The sequence below is a fragment of the Carcharhinus amblyrhynchos genome, chromosome 7 (genome assembly GCF_965287045.1).
Source record: "Carcharhinus amblyrhynchos chromosome 7, sCarAmb.v2.hapA, whole genome shotgun sequence".
Classification (NCBI taxonomy): domain Eukaryota; kingdom Metazoa; phylum Chordata; class Chondrichthyes; order Carcharhiniformes; family Carcharhinidae; genus Carcharhinus; species Carcharhinus amblyrhynchos.
In genome coordinates, this window is record NC_137330.1 from 50,595,253 (window position 1) to 50,615,300 (window position 20,048).

Genomic DNA, 20,048 nt, shown 5'->3' on the forward strand with positions numbered 1-20,048 from the left:
CTTCAGTTGAGATATTGGCATAGTCTGGATGCCAGATTTGCTTGTAACTGCCATCAAATCATTGCTTTCATTCTAGAGGCTGGAATCTGAATTCTAACCAAGATGCACTCTCAGCTAATGTTCTGGGGACATGAGTTTGAATGCCGCCACAGCAGATGGTGGAATTTGAATTAGATAAAAAATAGTTGGAATTAAAAATCTACTGATGACCATAAAATCATTGTTGATTGTCAGAAAAACCCACCCAGTTCACTAACGTCCATTAGGGAAAGAAATCTGCCATCCTTACCTGATAATGGTCTACGTGTGACTCCAGAGCCACAGCAATGTGGTTGACTCTCAACTGCCCTCCAAACAAGGGCAATTAGGGCCGGGCAATAAATGCTCGCCCAGCTGATGATGCCCACATCCCAAAAATAAATAACAAATTCCAACATTGCAATTTCATGCCTACGGAAATTACTGATAATTCCAGCAGACAAAGACCACCAATGAGGATAATATCTGAAAATAGAGCTTGGCTAGCATCACCATCATAAACAGCTCCAAATTAGTAAATTAAGTATTTCTCGTCAGAACATATGAAATATAAAAAAATAGAAGCAGGCGTAGGCCATGCAGCCGTTCAAGACTGCTCGACCATTCATCTTGATAATTGCTGGTCATCAAATTTAGTATCTGGATCCTTCCTCCCCTTGTATCTCTTGATCCCTTTAGCTCCAAGAACTACATCTAATTTTTTTCTTGAAATCATACATTTTGGCCTCAACTACTTTCTGCGGTACTGAATTTCACAGATTCACCACTCGCTGGGTAAACAACTATCTCCTCACCTCAGTCATAATAGGATTACAGCTTATCCTCAAACTATAACCCTCAGTTATGTACTCCCTACCATCAGGAACATTCTTCCTGAATCTACCCTGTCTAATTGGTTAAAATTTTCTAAGTTTCTATAAGATTACCACATACTCTTCTAAACTCCAATGAATACAAACCTAACCAACTTAGTTTCTCCTCATATTGCAGACATGCCATCCCAGAAATCAGCCTGGAAAACCTTCATTGCACTCTCTCTATAGCAAGGACATCCTTCCTCAGAGAAGGACACCTAAACTGCACACAATTCTCCAAATGTGGCCTCAGTAATACCCTACACAATTGCAGTAATATGCCTACTCCCATACTCAAATCCCCTCGCTACAAAGGTCAATATACCATATGCCATTGCCTGCTGTAACTGTGTGCTTACTTTCAGTGATTGATGCATGAGGACACCAAGATCTCTCTGAGTATCTGCTTCTCTCAATTTACACCCATTTAAATAATAATCTGCCTTCCTATTATTGCTACTGAAGTGGATAACCTCACATTATACTGCATCTGCCATGCATATACCCACTCACACTGCCTCTCCAAATCATGCTAAAGATTTTCTGCATCCTCCTGACAGCTCACCCTTCCACCCAACTTTGTATTATCTGCAGACTTGGAGATAATACATTTAGTTTCCTTCTTTAACATCAATACATAATATGAACAGTTGGGGTCCCAGCACAGATTTCTGCGATACTCCACTAGTCACTGCCTGCCAATCAGAAAAAGACTCATTTATGCCACTTCTTGGCTTCCTATTGGCTTTCATTCCATCTCAAGACACTGCCAGCAATTCCACGTGCTTTAACTTTACGTAGTAGTCTGCTATCTGAGACCTTGTTGAAAGACTTCTAAAAGTCTAAATGAACCATATCCGCCAGTTCCCCGTGGTCCATTCTCCTAATTACATCCTCAGAGAATTCTAGTAGATTAGTTAAGCATGATCTCCCCTTTGCAAATCTGTGCTGCTTTGTCTGATTATACCACTGCCTTCCAAATGCTGAACTATGAAATCCTTGATAATAGACTCGAGCAGCTTCCCCAGCACTGATGTTAGGCTTACTGGTCTATAGTTCCCTATTTTCTCCCTACCTCCATTCTTGAATAGTGGGCTTATATTAACTATCCTCCAATCTGCAGCAACCAGTCCAGAGTCCAAAGAATTTTGCAAAGTGACCACCAATAGATCTACTATTTCCAGGGCCACTTCCTTAAACACTCTAGGATGAAAATTATCAGCAGCAGAGATTTATCAACTTCAATCCCATCAGTTTCCTCAAAACCATTTCTCTAACACTGATTTCCCTCAGCTCCTCACTAAAACTTGTTTCTCTCAGCACTTTTGGTACATTGCTTCAGTCTTCACAAAGGGAGACAGGAATAAAGTATGAATTTAATTTCTCGGCCTTTTTTTAATTCCCTTTTATGAATTCTCCCATTTCTGACTATAAGGGGCCTTCATTCATTTTTATTAATCTTTTTCTCTTTACACACCCTATGAAAGTTTTATAGTTAGTTTTTATGTTCTCTGCTGGCTTACTTTCATACTCTATTTTCCCTTTTTTAATCAATTGGTCCTCCTTTGGTGAATTTTAAACTGCTCCCAATGCTAAGGTCTATTGTTTTCTCTTGCCAATTTGTAAGCTTCTTGAATCAGATACTATCTCTAATTTCCCTTCTTTGCCATGGTTTGGCCACAGTTCCCTTACCACTCTTGCGTCAAACAGGAATGAACAACTTCTGGAGGTCACCTATTCGTTCCTTGAATGCCTGCAATTACATGTTCACTTTCCTTCCTTTCAGTAATGATTCCTATTCCATCATGGCCAATTCACCAGAACATCTCGGGAGAGTCCACTGAAGTTCACAGGAATCAGACCTTGCAAATGCAACAACAACAAAGTCTTTGGCATAGAAAATTGCTTCATCGAGGGCACAAATATTCTGGTGCTTGGTCTCTGCGGCAGGGTTGGAAGAGCTGGTTGAAAACTAAGTTAACGTAGACAATTGCCTTGTGGCTTTTAATGTTTGGGGAGAAGGACAGAAAATCCCAAAGAGTAGGATGAAGGCAGTTTAAGAATGAATCCTTGAAAACTCTGGAAATGTCATATGGTTTAAACCATTGTGGGAGATGCAGGGACTGCATCAGAACAGTTGGCGTAGTACATGCAAGAGAAGACCTTTGGAGATAGATTGAGGAAGATGCTATAGTTGATCATTGCAAATGCTTTGGACATATTGAACCAAGTCTGATTAATATCTAAGGAGGAACAATGCCTTTCAACTGCAGTTGCACATGAAGGTTGACGAATTTGAGTGGCCCAGGGATGCTCTGAAAGATAAAGATCCGAAGCAATCGAAAATGGAGTGTTTGGTTGATCACTGATGGGCTGCAACTATTGGCCTCAAATTTGCAGTTGCAATCTTGGTCAGACTTTTAGCCTTCATTGTCATTACTCTGTTGAATTGACAGTAACCTCTGGGGTTCCCAAATGTGCAGCTGAAGTTAGAAATTGCTGTCAGTTATACTACCATCCTCCACAAGCTGTGCTTCAACATTTGCAATCAATCCAAAATTAGTGGTTCGACTTCAATTTTAAATTTCTCTGCACTATTCTCACTATAAAACCATTAAAAAGTTAAGCCTGGTTTAATAAAGTATAACTGACTTTTTAACTTTTTACTCAGTGACATTACTATGAGCAACCTCTCTAATCTTCAAATCTGGAGTTTAAGCTTATTTATTTATTGTCACAAGTAGGCTTACATTAATGCTGCAATGACGTTACTGTGAAAATCCCCTAGTCACCACACTCCGGCACCTGTTCGGGTACCCTGAGGGAGAATTTACCATGACCAACGCATCTAACCAACACGTCTTTTGGACCATGGGGGGAAATGGAGCACCTGGAGGAAACCACACAGACACGGAGAGAACATGTGACTCTGCACAAGCAGTGACCCAAGCTGGGAATCAAACCCGTGTCCCTGGTTCTGTGAGGCACTGTACCACCGTGCTGCTCGTTGTTACTCCCTCCGTTCCATGCTGAAAACGCCACAGAATTTCAAACCAAAGGAAATAATTTCTATCCCAGTTTCTCTTAAAGTTTATTCTATTTCATCTTCTAGCTTAATCCTATGAGCCTATCCCAATCTTTATTTGACTCCGTGTAAAATGATAATTGTGCTTTTCTGCAGTTTTATCTGTGAGAATTCTTCAATCTGATTGTTCAATCTGTTTGATGTTTCTGGATGCCTGGGGATCTCCCCTTAGAATAAAACTGATGCCAGAATAGGGGCAATTGACAGCACAGAGCCTGCTGATTCCTTCTGGTCAGTTCTCTCCAAAATCAGTGATGTGTGCTGTCCAGACCATTGTTACTATAATACGCTAGTATTATAGCTTAGTTCAGCTGTCATGTGCAAGATGGCACTTGGAGCAAACCTGTGTTACAGGGCTTGTAAATGGAATGCTGGCATGGTATTTGTTCTAGAATAGATAGTGTCAAACTAAATTTGGAAACTTTTTTTGCTATATTGTTGCAGGTTTACTTCTAGCTGCTTAATATTTTCAAGGAGCATCAGGACAAATTCGAGTTCATTCACCAATATCTTAATTTGGCTTAATTGAGGCAATTCTCAGAGTGCCATTTCCCTTTAGATCAAGAGTCGTAACTAAGGCTAGACAGTAAGGATTTTCCTTTACACGTGCTGCCATTGGGCACATCCTGTCACAGAATCCCTCATAAAATCCGTACAGTGCAGGAGGCGGCCATTTGGCCTATCGAAACTGCACCAACTCTCCGATAGAGAATCTTACCCCAGGCTCTCTCTCCCACCCTATTCCTGTAACCTCACACATTTACCACAGTTAATCCGTCTAACCTATACATTTTGGGACACGAAGGGGCAACTGTACCCCAGCCATTCCACCTAACCTGCACATCTGTGGACTGTCAGAGGAAACTGGAGCGCCTGGGGAAAACCGATGCAGTCACAGGGAGAATATGCAAACTCCACACAGACAGTCACCCAAGGCCAGAATTGGAACTGGGGTTACTAGCGCTGTTAGGCAGCAGCGCTAACCACTGTGTGTCTTCTTTAAAAAAAGGTGTCTTGAGAGAGGATTCCGATTCTAATTAGTTTATTGTGGGATGTGGATATTCATCTTTGTTGACAGTTTGAAAGGTTAAAAAGCTGTGTCTCGTAAGGAATGGCTAAAGATCCATTTCTGTACCAGAACAGTTGGGAGGTACATCAATGTTCCTTAATCTCGAGACTCGCACCAATTGAGATTACAATCTCATTTTATGCAAATAAATGCATTTTCAGGAATCTGCAATCAAATCTTTCTAAAAAAAAATCCTAATTGTACTAAAGATGAATCCCACAAACATACCATTTTGTTATATCTTCAGGTTAGCTGGAGAATTAGCCCATATTCTATGGTCAGTTTCAACCTATGTCCCTACCTGAATGAAGCTCCTTGACCAGCGAGGACATTGTGTTTGTAATGGAGTCAGCTGCCACCAGCAAATCATTTCGTAGGTTTCTGCGGGCTCCTGTACAAAATGAAAAAAAATCTGCAGGTTCAGGCTGGTGTACAACCTATATCACTCAGAGGATTTTCTGTGCAGTAGGAGATTACCATCAGAATTTCTACACGATGGAACCTGAAGGCTAACTTGAATTTCCCAAGACGGGATGGTATAGTGGGATGGGATAGGTTGGTTTACCAAGATGGGAAGAGACAGGATGGTACAGTGGGAGGGGACGGGATGGTACAGTGGGAGGGGGGGTAGGGTGAATGGAGTGGCGCAGCGGAATGGGGGGTGGGACAGAATGGGGGGTTGGGACGGTATAGTCGTACAGTTCCATCCTTGCTTTGAAATCCAACCATAGCTTCTCCTCTCTGTATCTCTGTAATCTACTGCTATCATTATGCCTTCTCACACAGCCCAGATTTTTACTTTTTTTTTACTCATTCATGGGATATTGGCATTGGGCAATAAATGCTGGCCAGCCAGCAATCATTGGCTGTACTTTCAGCTGCCTTGACCTTAAGCTCTGGAATTCCCTCCTTTCCTTTAACAGGGCCCATATGCTACCCTTTGGACCAAGGGTTTGAGACCAATGCCTCCTTACATGGAATGTTATCAAAGCTTGTCCTATTACACCCTGCAAAGGTATATTTCAAACTGCCATAGATCTGCCAAGTTGTTGTTATAGGATAAGGTGTGGAGGGAGTATGAATAATCTTAAATTGATTACTGATGTTGGAAAAACTTGTCTCACTGCCTTAATACTCCCAAAACAAAAATCAGTTATCAATTGAAGTATTCATTTAAGGTCTCCTGGTGGCTCAACTGTTAAATTCACTCAGTTGTTGCAGACACTCCTGCTGGTGGACAGTGCAATTAAACCTCAATTTAATTCACTCAATAATCCATCTAAAACACTTTCAGCAGGAGCCACAAACTAGTGAATGAGACCAAGAAAGTTGGCTGATTTTTGTTTCCCAGCTTCTAAGCTGAAGGGACAAGTGTAGTTCTTCAATTGTTTTTCTTCAGCAGAGACGAGGTCTGGGTTGGCCTCGATTGCTTAGAATTGTATTCTAAGGATAGGGCTTTCTCCAATGACTCATTTACCAACATCAACCATTCACATTAAAAGCATACGGTGGCACAGTGGTTAGTGCTGCTGCCTCACAGCACCAGGGACTTGGGTTTGATTCCTGACTTGGGTCACTGTCTGTGTGGAGCCTGCACGTCCTCCCTGTGTCTGCATGAGTTTCCTCCAAGTGCTCCGGTCTCCTTCCACAGTCCAAAAGACGTGCTGGTTAGGTGCATTGGCTGTGCTAAATTCTCCCTCAGTGTACCTGAACAGGCACTGGAATGTGGCGACTAGGGGATTTTCACAGGAACTTCGTTGCAGTGTTAATGTAAGCCTACTTATGACACTAATAAATAAACTTTAATTTTCATCTTAAATTACAGATGGGCAAACCTTGTCCATCATATCAGAGAAATCAGATGCTGCATTAATGGACTGATTTCTGCTTTATTCTGTTCCTTTTTATTAGTTTGTGTCATCAGTTTTTCTCTTTTACACATTCTTTTCTTGGGAAAACAATGGAGATAGAGCTTTTCTCTAACTGTTACCTTAAACTAAGGCCCTTTGCACTCAGCTTTTCAAAGGTCTTAACAATGACGGTAATGTTCTTTGCTCCAGTTAAAATAACATAACCTGACTAAAATTAAATTTCAATAAGTACAGGAAGAAAAATTTGTGAAGTATTCTATTGATCAATCTCAGCGGTGATTTATACTGCTGCATGTATATGTGACATTTAACATTGTTGGAATTAAGTCTTCTATCATAGAGGATATTAGTGAGCCATTGAAATGTGTGTTTTGTTTTCATAGAACATATCCTGTAACCAAAATAAACCTAACCTGATCAATTCTTGCTTTTTCTGAACATTCAAAGTGCTGGAAGGTCTTACTACTTGGTGTCACTAAACATTTACCAACCAGAAACTGCTTACCAATGTTCAGTTCAGGTTCCACTAGATTCATTCTGCTCTGGATTTAATCAACGCATGGGCACAATGCTGACTGTCAGAGGAAAGATGATAGTTGCTGCTCTCAACATCAAGAGAATAACTGAATGAGTAGACCATCAGGGAACATTAACAGAACTGAGCTGAATAAGGCCAAAGAATAGAAACCCCTCCAGCAGCTGGAGTCACACAAAGGAATATAGCTGTGATTGTTGGAAGCAAGTCAAGTAATAAATTTCAGCTCTTCCCTAGACTGTTAACAGTTAAGTCTCATCCAGTTCCTCAAACTCAAGACCTTGAGGGCCTGCAATAACCAGAGGTAAGCTATACCAGGAATACCAACACTGTTGATAAAGGCACATGCTGGATATTATGCTTTAAATGGTGGTTAAGTGGTGCGTCCAGATATCCTCTACAAAGGTGAAGTCAGAAGTGTGATGGAATACAACATTTCCCCGACGTGTGTAGTTACAAAGCTCAGAAAGCTCAAATTCATGCAGAATTGGTGCCATTGGCAGCTATATGTATCATTCACAGAATGCACTAGAGCAACCCACCAAGATTCAACAGCACCTTCCTCACTTGCAACCTGAACCAGCAAGGATACGAGCAGCGACATTGTGAGAACATCATCACATTCAAGTCTACCCCTAAGTCATACACCATCCTGATTTTCACATATACTGTTGTTCCATTGCTCCTTGGGCCAGTTCCCTAGAATTTCCCATGTTGCACCTTTGTAGAAGCAATTTCACATCAAGGGCTGCAGTGGTTCAAGATGAAACACCATTACCTTTTCAGGGCAGCTAGAGATGAGCAATAAATTCAGCATTGCCCACCTCCGGAAAACAAATTTAAGAAAACAGAGTCATTGAAGTTTACGACATGGAAACAGGCCTTTTGGCCCAAATTGTCTGTGTTACCCAGTTTTTACCATTAAGCTATTCCCAACTGCCCACATTTGGCCCATATCCTTTTATACTCATTTTACCCATGTAACTGTCCAAATGTTTTTTAAAAGGCAAAATTATAACTGCCTCTTCCACTATCTTTAGCAGGTTCCAATCACTCATCAGCCTCTATGTGAAAAAATCGCCCCTTGACAATTTTGTATCTCTCCACTCTCACCTTGAACCTATGCCCTCTGGTTTTAGACTCTCTTACTTTTGGGAAAGGATGTTGACTACCTATCTGCTTTATCTATGCCCCTCTTTTTTTTGATAGACCTTGATAAAATTATCCCTAAGCTTCCCATGCTCAAGGGGAAAAAAGTCCTAGTCAAGCAATCTCTCTTTATAACTCAAAATATCAAGTCCAGGTAGCATTCTAGTAAGTTTTTTCTGCACTCTTTCTAGTTTAATAATATCCTTTCGATAATAGGGTGACCAGAACTGTACGTAGTTCTGGTCTTAGTGTGGCCTTTCCAATGTCTTGTACAACTTCAACAAGACATTCCAACTCCTGTATTCAATGTTCTGACCAATAAAACGAAGCATGCCAAATGCCTTCTTCACCATCCTGTCCACCCATGACTCCACTTTCAAGGAGCTATGAACCTGTACTCCTGGATCTCTTTCTTTTATAACTCTCCCCAAAGCCCTATCATTAACTGGTAGGTCCTGCCCCGATTCTATCTACCAAAATGCATCATCTCACATTTATCTAAATTAAATTCCATCTGCCATTCATCAACTCACTGGCCCAATTGATCAAATCCCATTGCAATTCTAGATAATCTTCTCCACTGTCCACTATGCCACCAATCTTGGAGTAATCTGCAAACTTGCTAATGATGCCTCCTAAACTCTCATCCAAATCATTAATATAAATGACAAATAACAGTGGACCCAACACCGATCCCTGAGGCACACCACTGGTTACAAGCCTCCAGTTTGAAAGACATCTTGATATATAATGGCCAATATAAATATTTATTACTTCTCACAGGTTGCATAGAGAGCATAATGTAAAAAAGTCAAGGCAATTGTAATTTTGTACAGCCAGCTATTATGTATTCTGACCAAGACATCAAGATATCAACTATCATTCCAGTTACAGTCGTTTTCCCATCCACCTCCATAGACCAAGTCAAACAACTCCAAGAAAGGTAACAGTTTTCTTTGACTAATGGCCATTAAGGCTAATGAGTCAACAACTAAATTGTACTTGGTTATAGGTGCTGTCAGATTACAGTGCACCAAGTGATGAAGCAAATACTTTGGACAATCTTTGATAGCATTACATTTATTGCTCCCTTTTAGGATTTTGGTATGCCACACACATCTTAATAAGAATTAAACTGCTTTTGTGGCACATTCTTGCACACTGGTGATCCTCTTGCAAGGTCACAGTTAGGATATATTTGAAGTCCCAAACTGTCCTATTTCCACACATAACTGGCTTTGGCAGGTTTTTTGCTTTTACAGATATGATATTAAGAGTTACCTCCTTACAAATCAGCAATTAGGATACAGTATGAAAAATACTTACTTTTGCAATTCTTCATAGTAAAGTGTATACAAAAGGAATAATGAAAGAACAACACTGACTGTTGCAGGCAACTACGGTTGCTGAAATTATCACTTACCCTGTGCAAAAGCTTCCTGCACATCTCCTCCAACCCCAGACAATGAGTCTTGAGGACCATGGGTTGGTGTGGAGCAAGCAGAAGTTGACCGAACGGGCATTGGCATGGGACGGCTGGCACTATGGCTAGGCGATGAACGAGGTGAACCAGCTGCTTGAGCCTGCAAAATGAGAAAGTAGAATATCAATTTCAAAGCCAGTTTGTAACACTTTATGAATAAAATGGAAGGGGTTATGTCATCCTTTCCGAAAACAACTTGTCAAAGTTCCAGCCATGTCACTGCAAAGAAAATACAATACGTGATGACTATTTTCATCCTTCAACCAAAGTGGAGTCATTAAAATGACACTGCAGAGCTTATCAGACATTACTTATCACTAGTTCTCAATATTCTTGGTGCGCCAAAGAGCAAAAAGATCCATTTGGATGTATTTTGCAAGAAGTATAATGAGCGATGCGGTATTACCGCTGATGGTTATTTCATCTGACTTGCAGAAACACAGATTCAGCAAAAACTTGGATACTACCTCTTCATCCAACCGCATCACTTACTGGAATGAGCACCATTCCACAAGTGGAGCACCTGACCCCCAACTTCGAGAAAGGTCAGTCACCTGACTCATGTCGTACATATTGATTATTTATGATAAAATCCTAGTTTCACTAATCATGTCTGCATGCTAAATACCTCGAAACAACATCGCCCATGTTCCAGTAAAACATTAGGAAAACCCTGCCTTTTCTAATTCTGGCACCCATCTCCCCCTTTTGGCCTCATATTTCACTGTTCTGGTGCAGTAAGGTTTTGTTACTCTTTAGCATTTGAAGCACAATCATCAGAGCTAAGAAGTCCATTAATTCTGTTTGTGGAACCAGGCTAATAGCCTTTCTTAGGCATTAATAGAACCACAGAAAAAGCAATTGCAGGGCTGTCTCATGGCAACGGCCTGAAAGACCCACTTTGTCAATATATTCTCTGCCTCAGGCGTATGGAAATAGGCCAGGTAGCAGATGGCTAGCGGGTACAATTAGTCTCATTTTGCTGTGGCAGGCTGAAAAGGAGTAGCTAATAATTCCGCTCACCTTTCACCGGGAGTACTGTCAGACTTAACAGTTACTTGTTGCTGCTAAACACTGTTGCCAATTGGACTTATTTGTCAGGAGGTGATCACAATGTGCAGAAGACTTTAAAGGTATAAACAGAGGTGACCTATTGTCTTAAGCAATCTGGTTATTAGTAATTCTTAGGCAGTCACAGCATCACTTTCGTACAATATGAGAGATTTGCGGCTTCTGAAAAGCTGTTGAAAACTATTTATACTAAGCATGGTAATCACTTATAGCAAGTCCCAATCACTTTACAAAGAAGAGTTATTACTGAAAACACTTCATGTTAATCCACCACTCAAACTGATCATTGCATTTGGAAAAAAAAACAAATTGCTTTGATGTGAAGTAAATGGTTGTTTACAAAGTTCAGGCATAGCTACTGCACTAAAACATTCCACAGTCAACAGGGGACTCCTTCCCAATAATCTAGATTAAGGATTTTGGAACACAGGTTCTTTGTAAAAAGTTATACGTCAAGGACAGAAAATGTAGCAGCAATTGTCACATAGCAATTGCAAAATTAACAAAACAATTTAAAATATATCTGCGCACATTAGGCTGAATGTTATAACATGAATAATTAATTGAATGTTGGCGTCTGTAATCTACCTGAGAAGCTTTCATCTTGAACTGTTTGAGCTTTGTTGATAGATCAGCTGAATCTCTCAGTTGAACCCATAATCATTCTTAGCTATCTCTCCCTTCTGGTCTAGTTTTCAGTGGGAGGCATTATCCGTGCAATATCTAACATGCTGACTTCTATCAGAGTAGTGAGATGGCACCACAATTGATCACAGTTCTTCAGGTCAAGATGTGAAAAATCAATCAGGATTTTTGTTAGCCATCTCTAGCTGAAAAGATTAAACACGGGAATTAGCTTTGATCCTTGTCTCCCCATAACAAACAACATTTTGAATCTCACTGATTTGGAATCCTAAATCCTGCAAATTCCTCTCCAAAACACACACCATCCTGACTTGGGACGCTATTGATGTGGATATGCCAGCGTTGGACTGGGGTAAACACAGTAAAAAGTCTGACAACACCAGGTTTAAGTCCAACCAATTTATTTGATAGTAAACTCACTAGCTTTCGGGGTTAGTCCCTTCATCAGGTGAATGAACGGGGTTAGTCCCTTCGTCAGTGAATATTAGCATTGGACCGCTATTGCCAGTCCTTCACTTGTCACTGGGACAAAATCTTAGAACTCCCTTTCCAACAACATGGTGGGTGTTACAAAACATGCACTGCAGTGGTTCAAGGAAACAGCTTCCCATCACTTTCACGAGGGCAGTAGGGAAAGGGTAACAAATGCTGGCCAAACTAGTGATGCCCATGTCCCATATCGGAATTTTACAAAATGAAGAATGAGCTGTTCAAATGGCATACTGGAGATTGGCTAATGCTGAAGAATTTACTTTTTCCCAACAATTTGTACCTGCAAATTAAAGATTAAGTGACATGAGCTTAGATTAGTTTGTGATTATTTGAGGTGCACTCCAGGGTTTAACATTACATCCCTCATGGCAGGCTAGTGCAAAAGGTTAAATCACTCGCGATCAAGATTGAAGTAGCTAGATGGATTCAGAACTGGGCATTCAGCCTCTGACCTTCGGGTAAGCATTCTCCAAGGCGGCCTTCACGACACACGACAGCGCAGAGTCGCTGAACAGAGACTGATAGCCAAGTTCCGCACACGAGGACGGTCTCAACAGGGATCTTGGGTTCATGTCGCACTATCTGTAACCCCCGTGACTTGCCTGGGTTTGCAAAATCTCACTAACTGTACTGTCTGGAGACAATACACATCTCTGTAACCTGTGATCAGTGCTCCTTCTACTCACATTGTCAGCCACTTCAGGTCTTGAACAGCAGGTTAGGTGTAAGGACTCGCATTCTAATCAGTAATCTCTAAACTGTCTGTGCTTTATATGCTCTGTCTGAGGCCAGAACTCTCCATTCACCTGACGAAGGGGCTAACCCCTAAAGCTTGTGAGTCTATTATCAAATAAATCGGTTGGACTAAAACCTGGTGTTGTCAGACTTCTTACTGTGTTTACGCCAGTCCAACGCCGGCATACCCACATCTTGACCATAGAAGACAGAGAATAGCAGTGGAAGGGTGTTTTTCTGAATGGAGTTCTGTGATTAGTAGTGTTTTGCAGGGATCAGTGCTGGACTTCTGCTGATTATAATCTATAAATGATTTGGAAGAAAACATAGCTGATCTGATTAGCAAATTTGTGGATGATACTAAGATTGCTGGAGTTGCAGATAGTGATGAAGATTGTCAGAGAATACAGCAGAATATAGGTGGGCTGAAAAATTGGGCGGAGAAATGGCAGATGGAATTTAATCCGGACAAATGCGAGGTAATGCATTTTGGTAGATCCAATAGGTGGGAGATATAAATGGTAGAACCATCAGGAGCACACATACACAGAGAGATCTAGGAGTATAGGTCCACAAATACTTAAAAGTGGAAAAGATGGTGAAGAAAGCACATGGCATGCTTGCCTTCATTAACCAGGGCTTTGAATGTAAAAGTTGGCAAATTACATTACAGTTATATAAAGCGTTGGTTCCGCCATATTTGGAATGCTGCATCCAATTCTGGTTGCCACACTGCCAAATGGATGTGAAGGCTTTGGAGGGAGCACATAAAAGGTTTACTGGGATGTTGCCTAGAATGGAGGATAATAGATATGAGGACACATTGAATAAACTGCGATTGTTCTCCCTGGAAAGATGAAGGCTGAGGGGCATCCAGATAGAAATTTATAAAATTATGAGGGGCACTGATAGGGTGAACAGTTGGAAGATTTTTCCCCAGGGCAGAAATGACAATTACAAGAGGGCACAAGTTCAAGGTAAAGGAGGAAAGGTTCAGTGGAGATGTGCGGGGCACGTGTTTTACACAGAGCGGTGGGGGCCTGCAATGCACTGCCAAGTGAGGTGGTTGAGGCAGGCACGTTAGCAACATTTAAGGCTTAACTGAATAGACACACGAACAGGCAGGTAATAGACAGATACAGGTGGTTAGTCGAGAGGGGACAATGTGATCAGCGCAGACTCAGTGGGCCGAAGGGCCTGTTCTGTTCTTTGTTTTTTGACCAATGCAGTACTGAGGATGCACTGTATCATTTAGCCTGCTATCCTTCAGATGCAATGCTAAATCAAGGCAAAGGTCTACTATTCCAGTGGTTTAGATCAATATTAAAGATCCCAACGTACAATTTGAGGAAGAATGGGTTATTCTCCTGGTGTATTAGCTACATGTCTCTTCAACCAAGACCAGTCTTGCAGTTGAAGAAAGCAGTCTTCAACTGGTTCATGCATCTCAGCAGTGTTTGTAAAAATATTGTTGTTTGCAAAATGTGTGCCACATTTGCCTACGTACAAAAATGATTGAACTTCAAAATAATCCATGATCTGGGAAGCATTCTGTAATAAAAGACACCAAGGTAGTCATTTGAGCTGGCATGCCGAATATCTTCACTGAACAAAGTGCATCTGCTATGAGAACTGAAGTTTGGGTTGAACTTTCATGGGAGTCAACTAACATGCTACACGGACATTCTGAGAGCTTCATTTAGGAGTTTTGATATTGATTTCTGAGTACTGGGAGAGGATCGCCGGGCCTGGCGCAATCAAATAATAAATGGTACGGCTATGTTTGAAAGCAAGTCATAGAGGCAGGGAAAATACAAGAGGAGGAAATCCCAAGCCAGCAACTTTCCAAATCTCAATTATCTGCAGTATCCTACTCTCCTTGCAGCAGAAACTTCTGGGTATTGAGCAGTCTTAGCAGTCATCTATATACTGGGGTAAGGTAAGCAGGTAATTAAGGCGGAAAATGGAATTTTGTCCTTCATTGCTGGAGGGATGGAGTTTAAAAACAGTGAGGTTATGTTGCAGCTATATAAGGTGCTGGCGAGGCTACATCTGTACTCTGTACAGTTTTGGTCTCCTTACTCAAGGAAGGATATTCTGGCACTGGAGGGGATGCAGAGGAGATTCACTAGGTTGACTCTGGAGTTGAGAGGATTGGCTTATGAGGAGAGACTGAGTAGACTGGGGCTGTACTCAGAAGAATGAGGGGAGATCTTATAGAAGCATATAAGATTATGAAGGGAACAGATGAGAGAAGCAGGGAGATTGTTTCCACTGGCATTTCCACTGGAAACTAGAACCGGGGGTATGGTCTCAAAACAAGGAGAAGCAGATTTAGGACTGAATTGAGGAGGAACTTCTTCCCAAAGGGTTGTGAATCTCTGGAATTCTCTGCCCAGTGAAGTAGTTGAGGCTAACTCATTAAATTTTTTTAAGGCAAGGACAGATAAATTTTGGAACAGCAAAGAAATCAAGGATTATGGTGTGGGGGTGGGTAAGTGGAGCTGAGACCACAAAAGATCAGTCATGATCTTATTGAATGGCGGAGCAGGCTCGAGGGGCCAGATGGCCTACTCTTGCTCCTAGTTCTTATGTTCTGATGTTCCCACTGGAACCTACCAAACACCCCATGGTCATCTTCAACTCAAAGGACAAATATGAGCTACTATTGAAATGCCAATCTTCTTTAAATTTATTGAATATTCTTTGACAAAACAAAACATTCCAAAAGGCACTTCAATGAGGGATTATTTAGACATAGTTGAGGGTCACAGTTATCAAGTATTTGGGTTCAAAGTGATCTACTATCTGCTTGATTTGTATGGTGGCTTCGTTAAAAGGATTTCTGATACTATTTGGTTCCCATTTAGAAGTGAAGAATTATGAGCTTTTAAGGAGTGGGAAACAGACCTAGAAATGTTATTCAAGGAGGCACTTTGTAAATGGAGACAGGCACATTTACATGAGTTGTCAATGAAACCTCCTTACTTCACCACCTTGAAAGATATAAAAATAGCCAGAGTATTTTTTTTTAAATCTAATGAGTTGAAAAATAAACTGCAGCATATATGTATTTTTGATGGAACATTTTGCCCTGATTCCTTCCTTATTTTATACTTTTATAGTTTGTACTGTAAATTCTAAATCTAACATCATGCATGAATTGTGCAGGCTTACCATCTCAAACATCAATAAACTCCCTTTAAAATAACATGGAGGTTTCTGCATTATTTCAAGATGTGCTGTTTTTTGAAGTTTAGGTTATCATCAGAGAACTTCCTGCTTAAGCAAGCAATGATGATTCACAAAAACTAGGTTGTGTTCCACCCAAGAGGTCTTGGATTGATTGGCCCAACCAGAATACCAAACCAGATTTTCACACTTTAATTATTAAATTAATTGTTTACAGGCTGCAGTGCTCAATTTAACTGTCAAGGCAAGTTTAAAACAAAAAGCCAACTTGTAACTCCAACATCTTGAAGCCTTCACATCTTAAATCAAAACCAGCTCTTTTTACGGGTACAAATCTGCTACAATTGCGTTCTGAACACAAACTTGAAGCCACTCGAGCTTATTGTCTGTTGCATCGTGACCTGCTGTTGTGTGAACTTTCTAGCAACCATTGTCCAAATAATCAGTTTTGTCAGCTGTTATTGGAGGATACATCCATAACATGAATGCTAAGGTAGGATTTGTTTGCCTTTTGTTTTTGGAGTAGGAGCTTAAAGAGAGGGTTAAATATCTCAAATTGTCATTCTTCATTTTCCCCAGCTGATAGCAGTGAACGTGCAGCCACCTATCACAAGTTAACTTTGCAAATCAGTCAATACAAGATACATAGAATCATAGAATCCTGCGATGCAGAAGAACTCACCGAGTCTGCACCGACCACAGTCTCACTCAGGCCATATCCCTATTACGCCAATCATTTACCCTAGCTAGTCCTCCTGACTCTAAGAGGCAATTTAGCATGGCCAATCCAGCTAACATGCACATCTTTGGACTGTGGGAGAAAAACCGGAGCACCAGAGGAAACCCACGTGGACATGGGGAAAATGTGCAAACTCCACCAGTGTACAGATACACAGGTCACTCTAAGTGGCAACGCAGGTAGAGAAGGTAGTCCAGAAGGTATATAGCACGCTTGCCTTCATCGGCCGGGGTACTGAGTTTAAAAATTGGCAAGTCATGCTGCCACTTCACATAACCTTAGTTAGGCCACACTTGGAATATAGTGTTCAATTCTGATCGCCGCACTACCAGAAGGACGTGGAGGCTTTGGAGAGGATACAGAAAAGATTTACCAGAATGTTGCCTGGTATGGAGGGCACTAGCTATGAGGAGAGGTTGGAGAAACTTGGTTTGTTCTCACCGGAACGACGGAGGTTGAGGGGAGACCTGACAGAAGTCTACAAGATTATCAGAGGCATGGACAGAGTGGATAGTCAGAAGCTTTTTCCCAGGGTGGAAGAGTCAATTACCAGGGGGCATAGGTTTAAGGTACAAGGGGCAAGTTTAAAAAGAGATGTACATGGCAGATCTTTTACACACAGAGTGGTGGGTGCCTGGAACTTGTTGCAGGGGGAGGTAGTGGAAGCGGATACAGTAGTGATTTTTAAGGGGCGTTTTGACAAGTAAATGATTGAGATGGGAATAGAGGGATATGGTCTCCGGAAGCGAAGGAGTTTTTAGTTAAGTCAGGCAACATGGTTGGTACAGGCTTGGAAGGCTGAAGCGCCTGTTCCTGTGCTGTAATTTTCTTTGTTCTACAGAGTGTAACCCAAGCTGGGAATCAAACCCAGGTCCCCGGCGCTGTCAGACAGCAGTGCTAACTAATGTGCCACATGCCACATAAAAACAATACGTGAAATTTGAAGATGTCATTGTTACTTCTTTCAAAACTTTTAAAGACATGGTGGTTGGGAGGCCAGGGTTGAACTTCTATGTGGATTCTCCCATATCCACTGTAATTTTATTTTGCTCAGATTCCATGCTTTCTCTGTCAAGATAGCACTGGACAAGGAGAAGAAGCCTCGAAATTCACCCTCATTGCATTCAAACTTAGAAGGATATACATCCAATCAGGATTGGCTTTTAGAAATGCTAAGATCAAGAGTTAATTATCAACATTCTATGATTATTAATTATATTTTTGGGCAGAAATGGTATGATTGGAATTATTCAATGGCAGTATTTTGAACATAGGTGGGTGAATGTCAAATGGTTACTACCATTGTGTCCTTTGATGAGTCCAGTGCTAAACATAGAGGTTTGGAAGGTGGTGAGAAATATAGGAATCTGGAAACATTTCAAAGAATTAAAAATGGTTGGGCCATCTATGTCTCATGGAGATGGCTGGTGGTGGGCTGGGGGTTGTAGGGAGGAGAGGGAGAAAAACGTACAAAATAATTCCAGTACAAGAGTGTAAGAATGGTAAATATGTCAAAAGGATGTTAGAGAAACACAACAACCACAACTTATAAGCAGCTTCTAACATAGTAAAATGTCTTAAGGCACTTTACAGAAGAATTATCAAACAAAAGTTGGCATGGACATGAAGAAATATTAGGTTAATTGATCTAAAGCATGGTGAAAGAGATGGGTTTTAAAAAGCATCTTAAAGGAGCGGAAAGAGGTTGACAAGTGAGGCAGTTTAGGAAGGGAATCCAGCATTGAGTGCCCAGACAGCTGAAGGCATGGGCTCCTCCTCCTGGAGCGATTAAAATTAAGAACGTCCAAGAGACCAGAATTGGAAGAACGCAGAGGTGACGGAGGGTTGTCGACTGGAAGAAGTTAGAGATAGGAAAGAATGAAACCATGAAAGGATTTGAAAACAAGGATGATAATTTTAAACTTGAGGCATTGCCAGACCAGGGTCCAAATTGATCACGGAGCAATGGGGTGATAGGGGAACAGCCCCTGATCCAAGATAGGGTTTTCAATGTGCTGCAGAGTGGAAGATGGGAGGTTAGCCAGGAGTGGGTAGGAATTGTCAATAAGGCACTGTTCTTTATGTTCAGTTAATTGGAAGGAACTGGTCATTTAAAACATAATCACACAGCTTCTTCTTACAGAAACAACTTTATATTTCCAAATAAAAAAATAGAAATCTGAACATCAAAGGGATTTCTGATGGCCTGTAAGGTAAATGAGTAAATTAGTAGGTGGTAGTTAAAGCTGGGTTTTGACCTGTAGACAACACTTTAGTTATCTCGGCAGGGTGGCACTGCTTTCTGGTCTTCCATTCCTTCAATGAATGGATAGTTCTAACAAGTTTAATTAGTAGTAAATTAAAACAATGTGGCATACAGTGAGGGTTCAGGGAGGAATGCATCAAGAAAAAAATTTCAAACGTCATTGATGTTTTAACGACATCATAAATTCCATCGTTTAACATAGTTAATCACTAAACAGAAAATAAACTGCAGCTTGGATAGCAAGATTTACATTATTTCAACATTGAATGTATTTGAGAATTGGCATAGGAATGGTTTTTGGAGGATTTTTTGTTTCTCTATTCATCAGCAAGTCATTTGTACAGAAAAATACTGTTTGAGGTTAATATCTGTGAAAAGTATTACAACATTTAACCAATTAAAAGGTTGCAAAAATTTGAAAGAATTATTCAACCATTTTTGCCAGAGTTGAACAACAGGAAACACATTGATAGCAGCGGGACAGGAACATCCCACCACTAGCCAATGGCAGGCCATCTCCACCATCCCAAAAATGCCACAGAGTTGGGGGTGGGGGGGTGGGTTCATGTTTGTCCTCTCATTAACATTTCAGTAATTGAAAGTCTAAAAAGTGGTTATCATAGCAAAAATCATTTGATTTATTATATCGTAATTTCTTTATGTAGCCTCTAATTTAGCCTGCTTTTCATAAAACAAATATTGACTTACATAACCTTATTATGTTTTACATCAAATATAGCTAAAAAAAGATAGAAATGGGGAAAGGCTGGGCTGTGGTCAACAGTGTCCGTGTGCTTTTTCCCCATTCAGTCAGCTGTGATCA

The 20,048-nt window shown here is 40.9% G+C and overlaps 1 protein-coding gene across 4 annotated transcripts in view; it reads right to left on the minus strand.

The window, feature by feature from the left end:
- dtnba (dystrobrevin, beta a) overlaps nt 1–20,048 on the minus strand; it is a 427,082-nt gene that overhangs the window by 44,869 nt on the left and 362,165 nt on the right. For 2 of the 4 annotated variants that reach the window (XM_080192274.1, XM_080192273.1), the window contains exons 18-19: nt 10,026–10,185; nt 5,349–5,438 (exon numbers count right to left, since the gene is read on the minus strand). In XM_080192274.1, the coding sequence (XP_080048400.1) occupies nt 5,349–5,438; nt 10,026–10,185 (250 nt within the window). The remainder of the gene's footprint in view (nt 1–5,348; nt 5,439–10,025; nt 10,186–20,048) is intronic. The other 2 variants (XM_080192276.1, XM_080192275.1) reach the window with 1 other exon arrangement.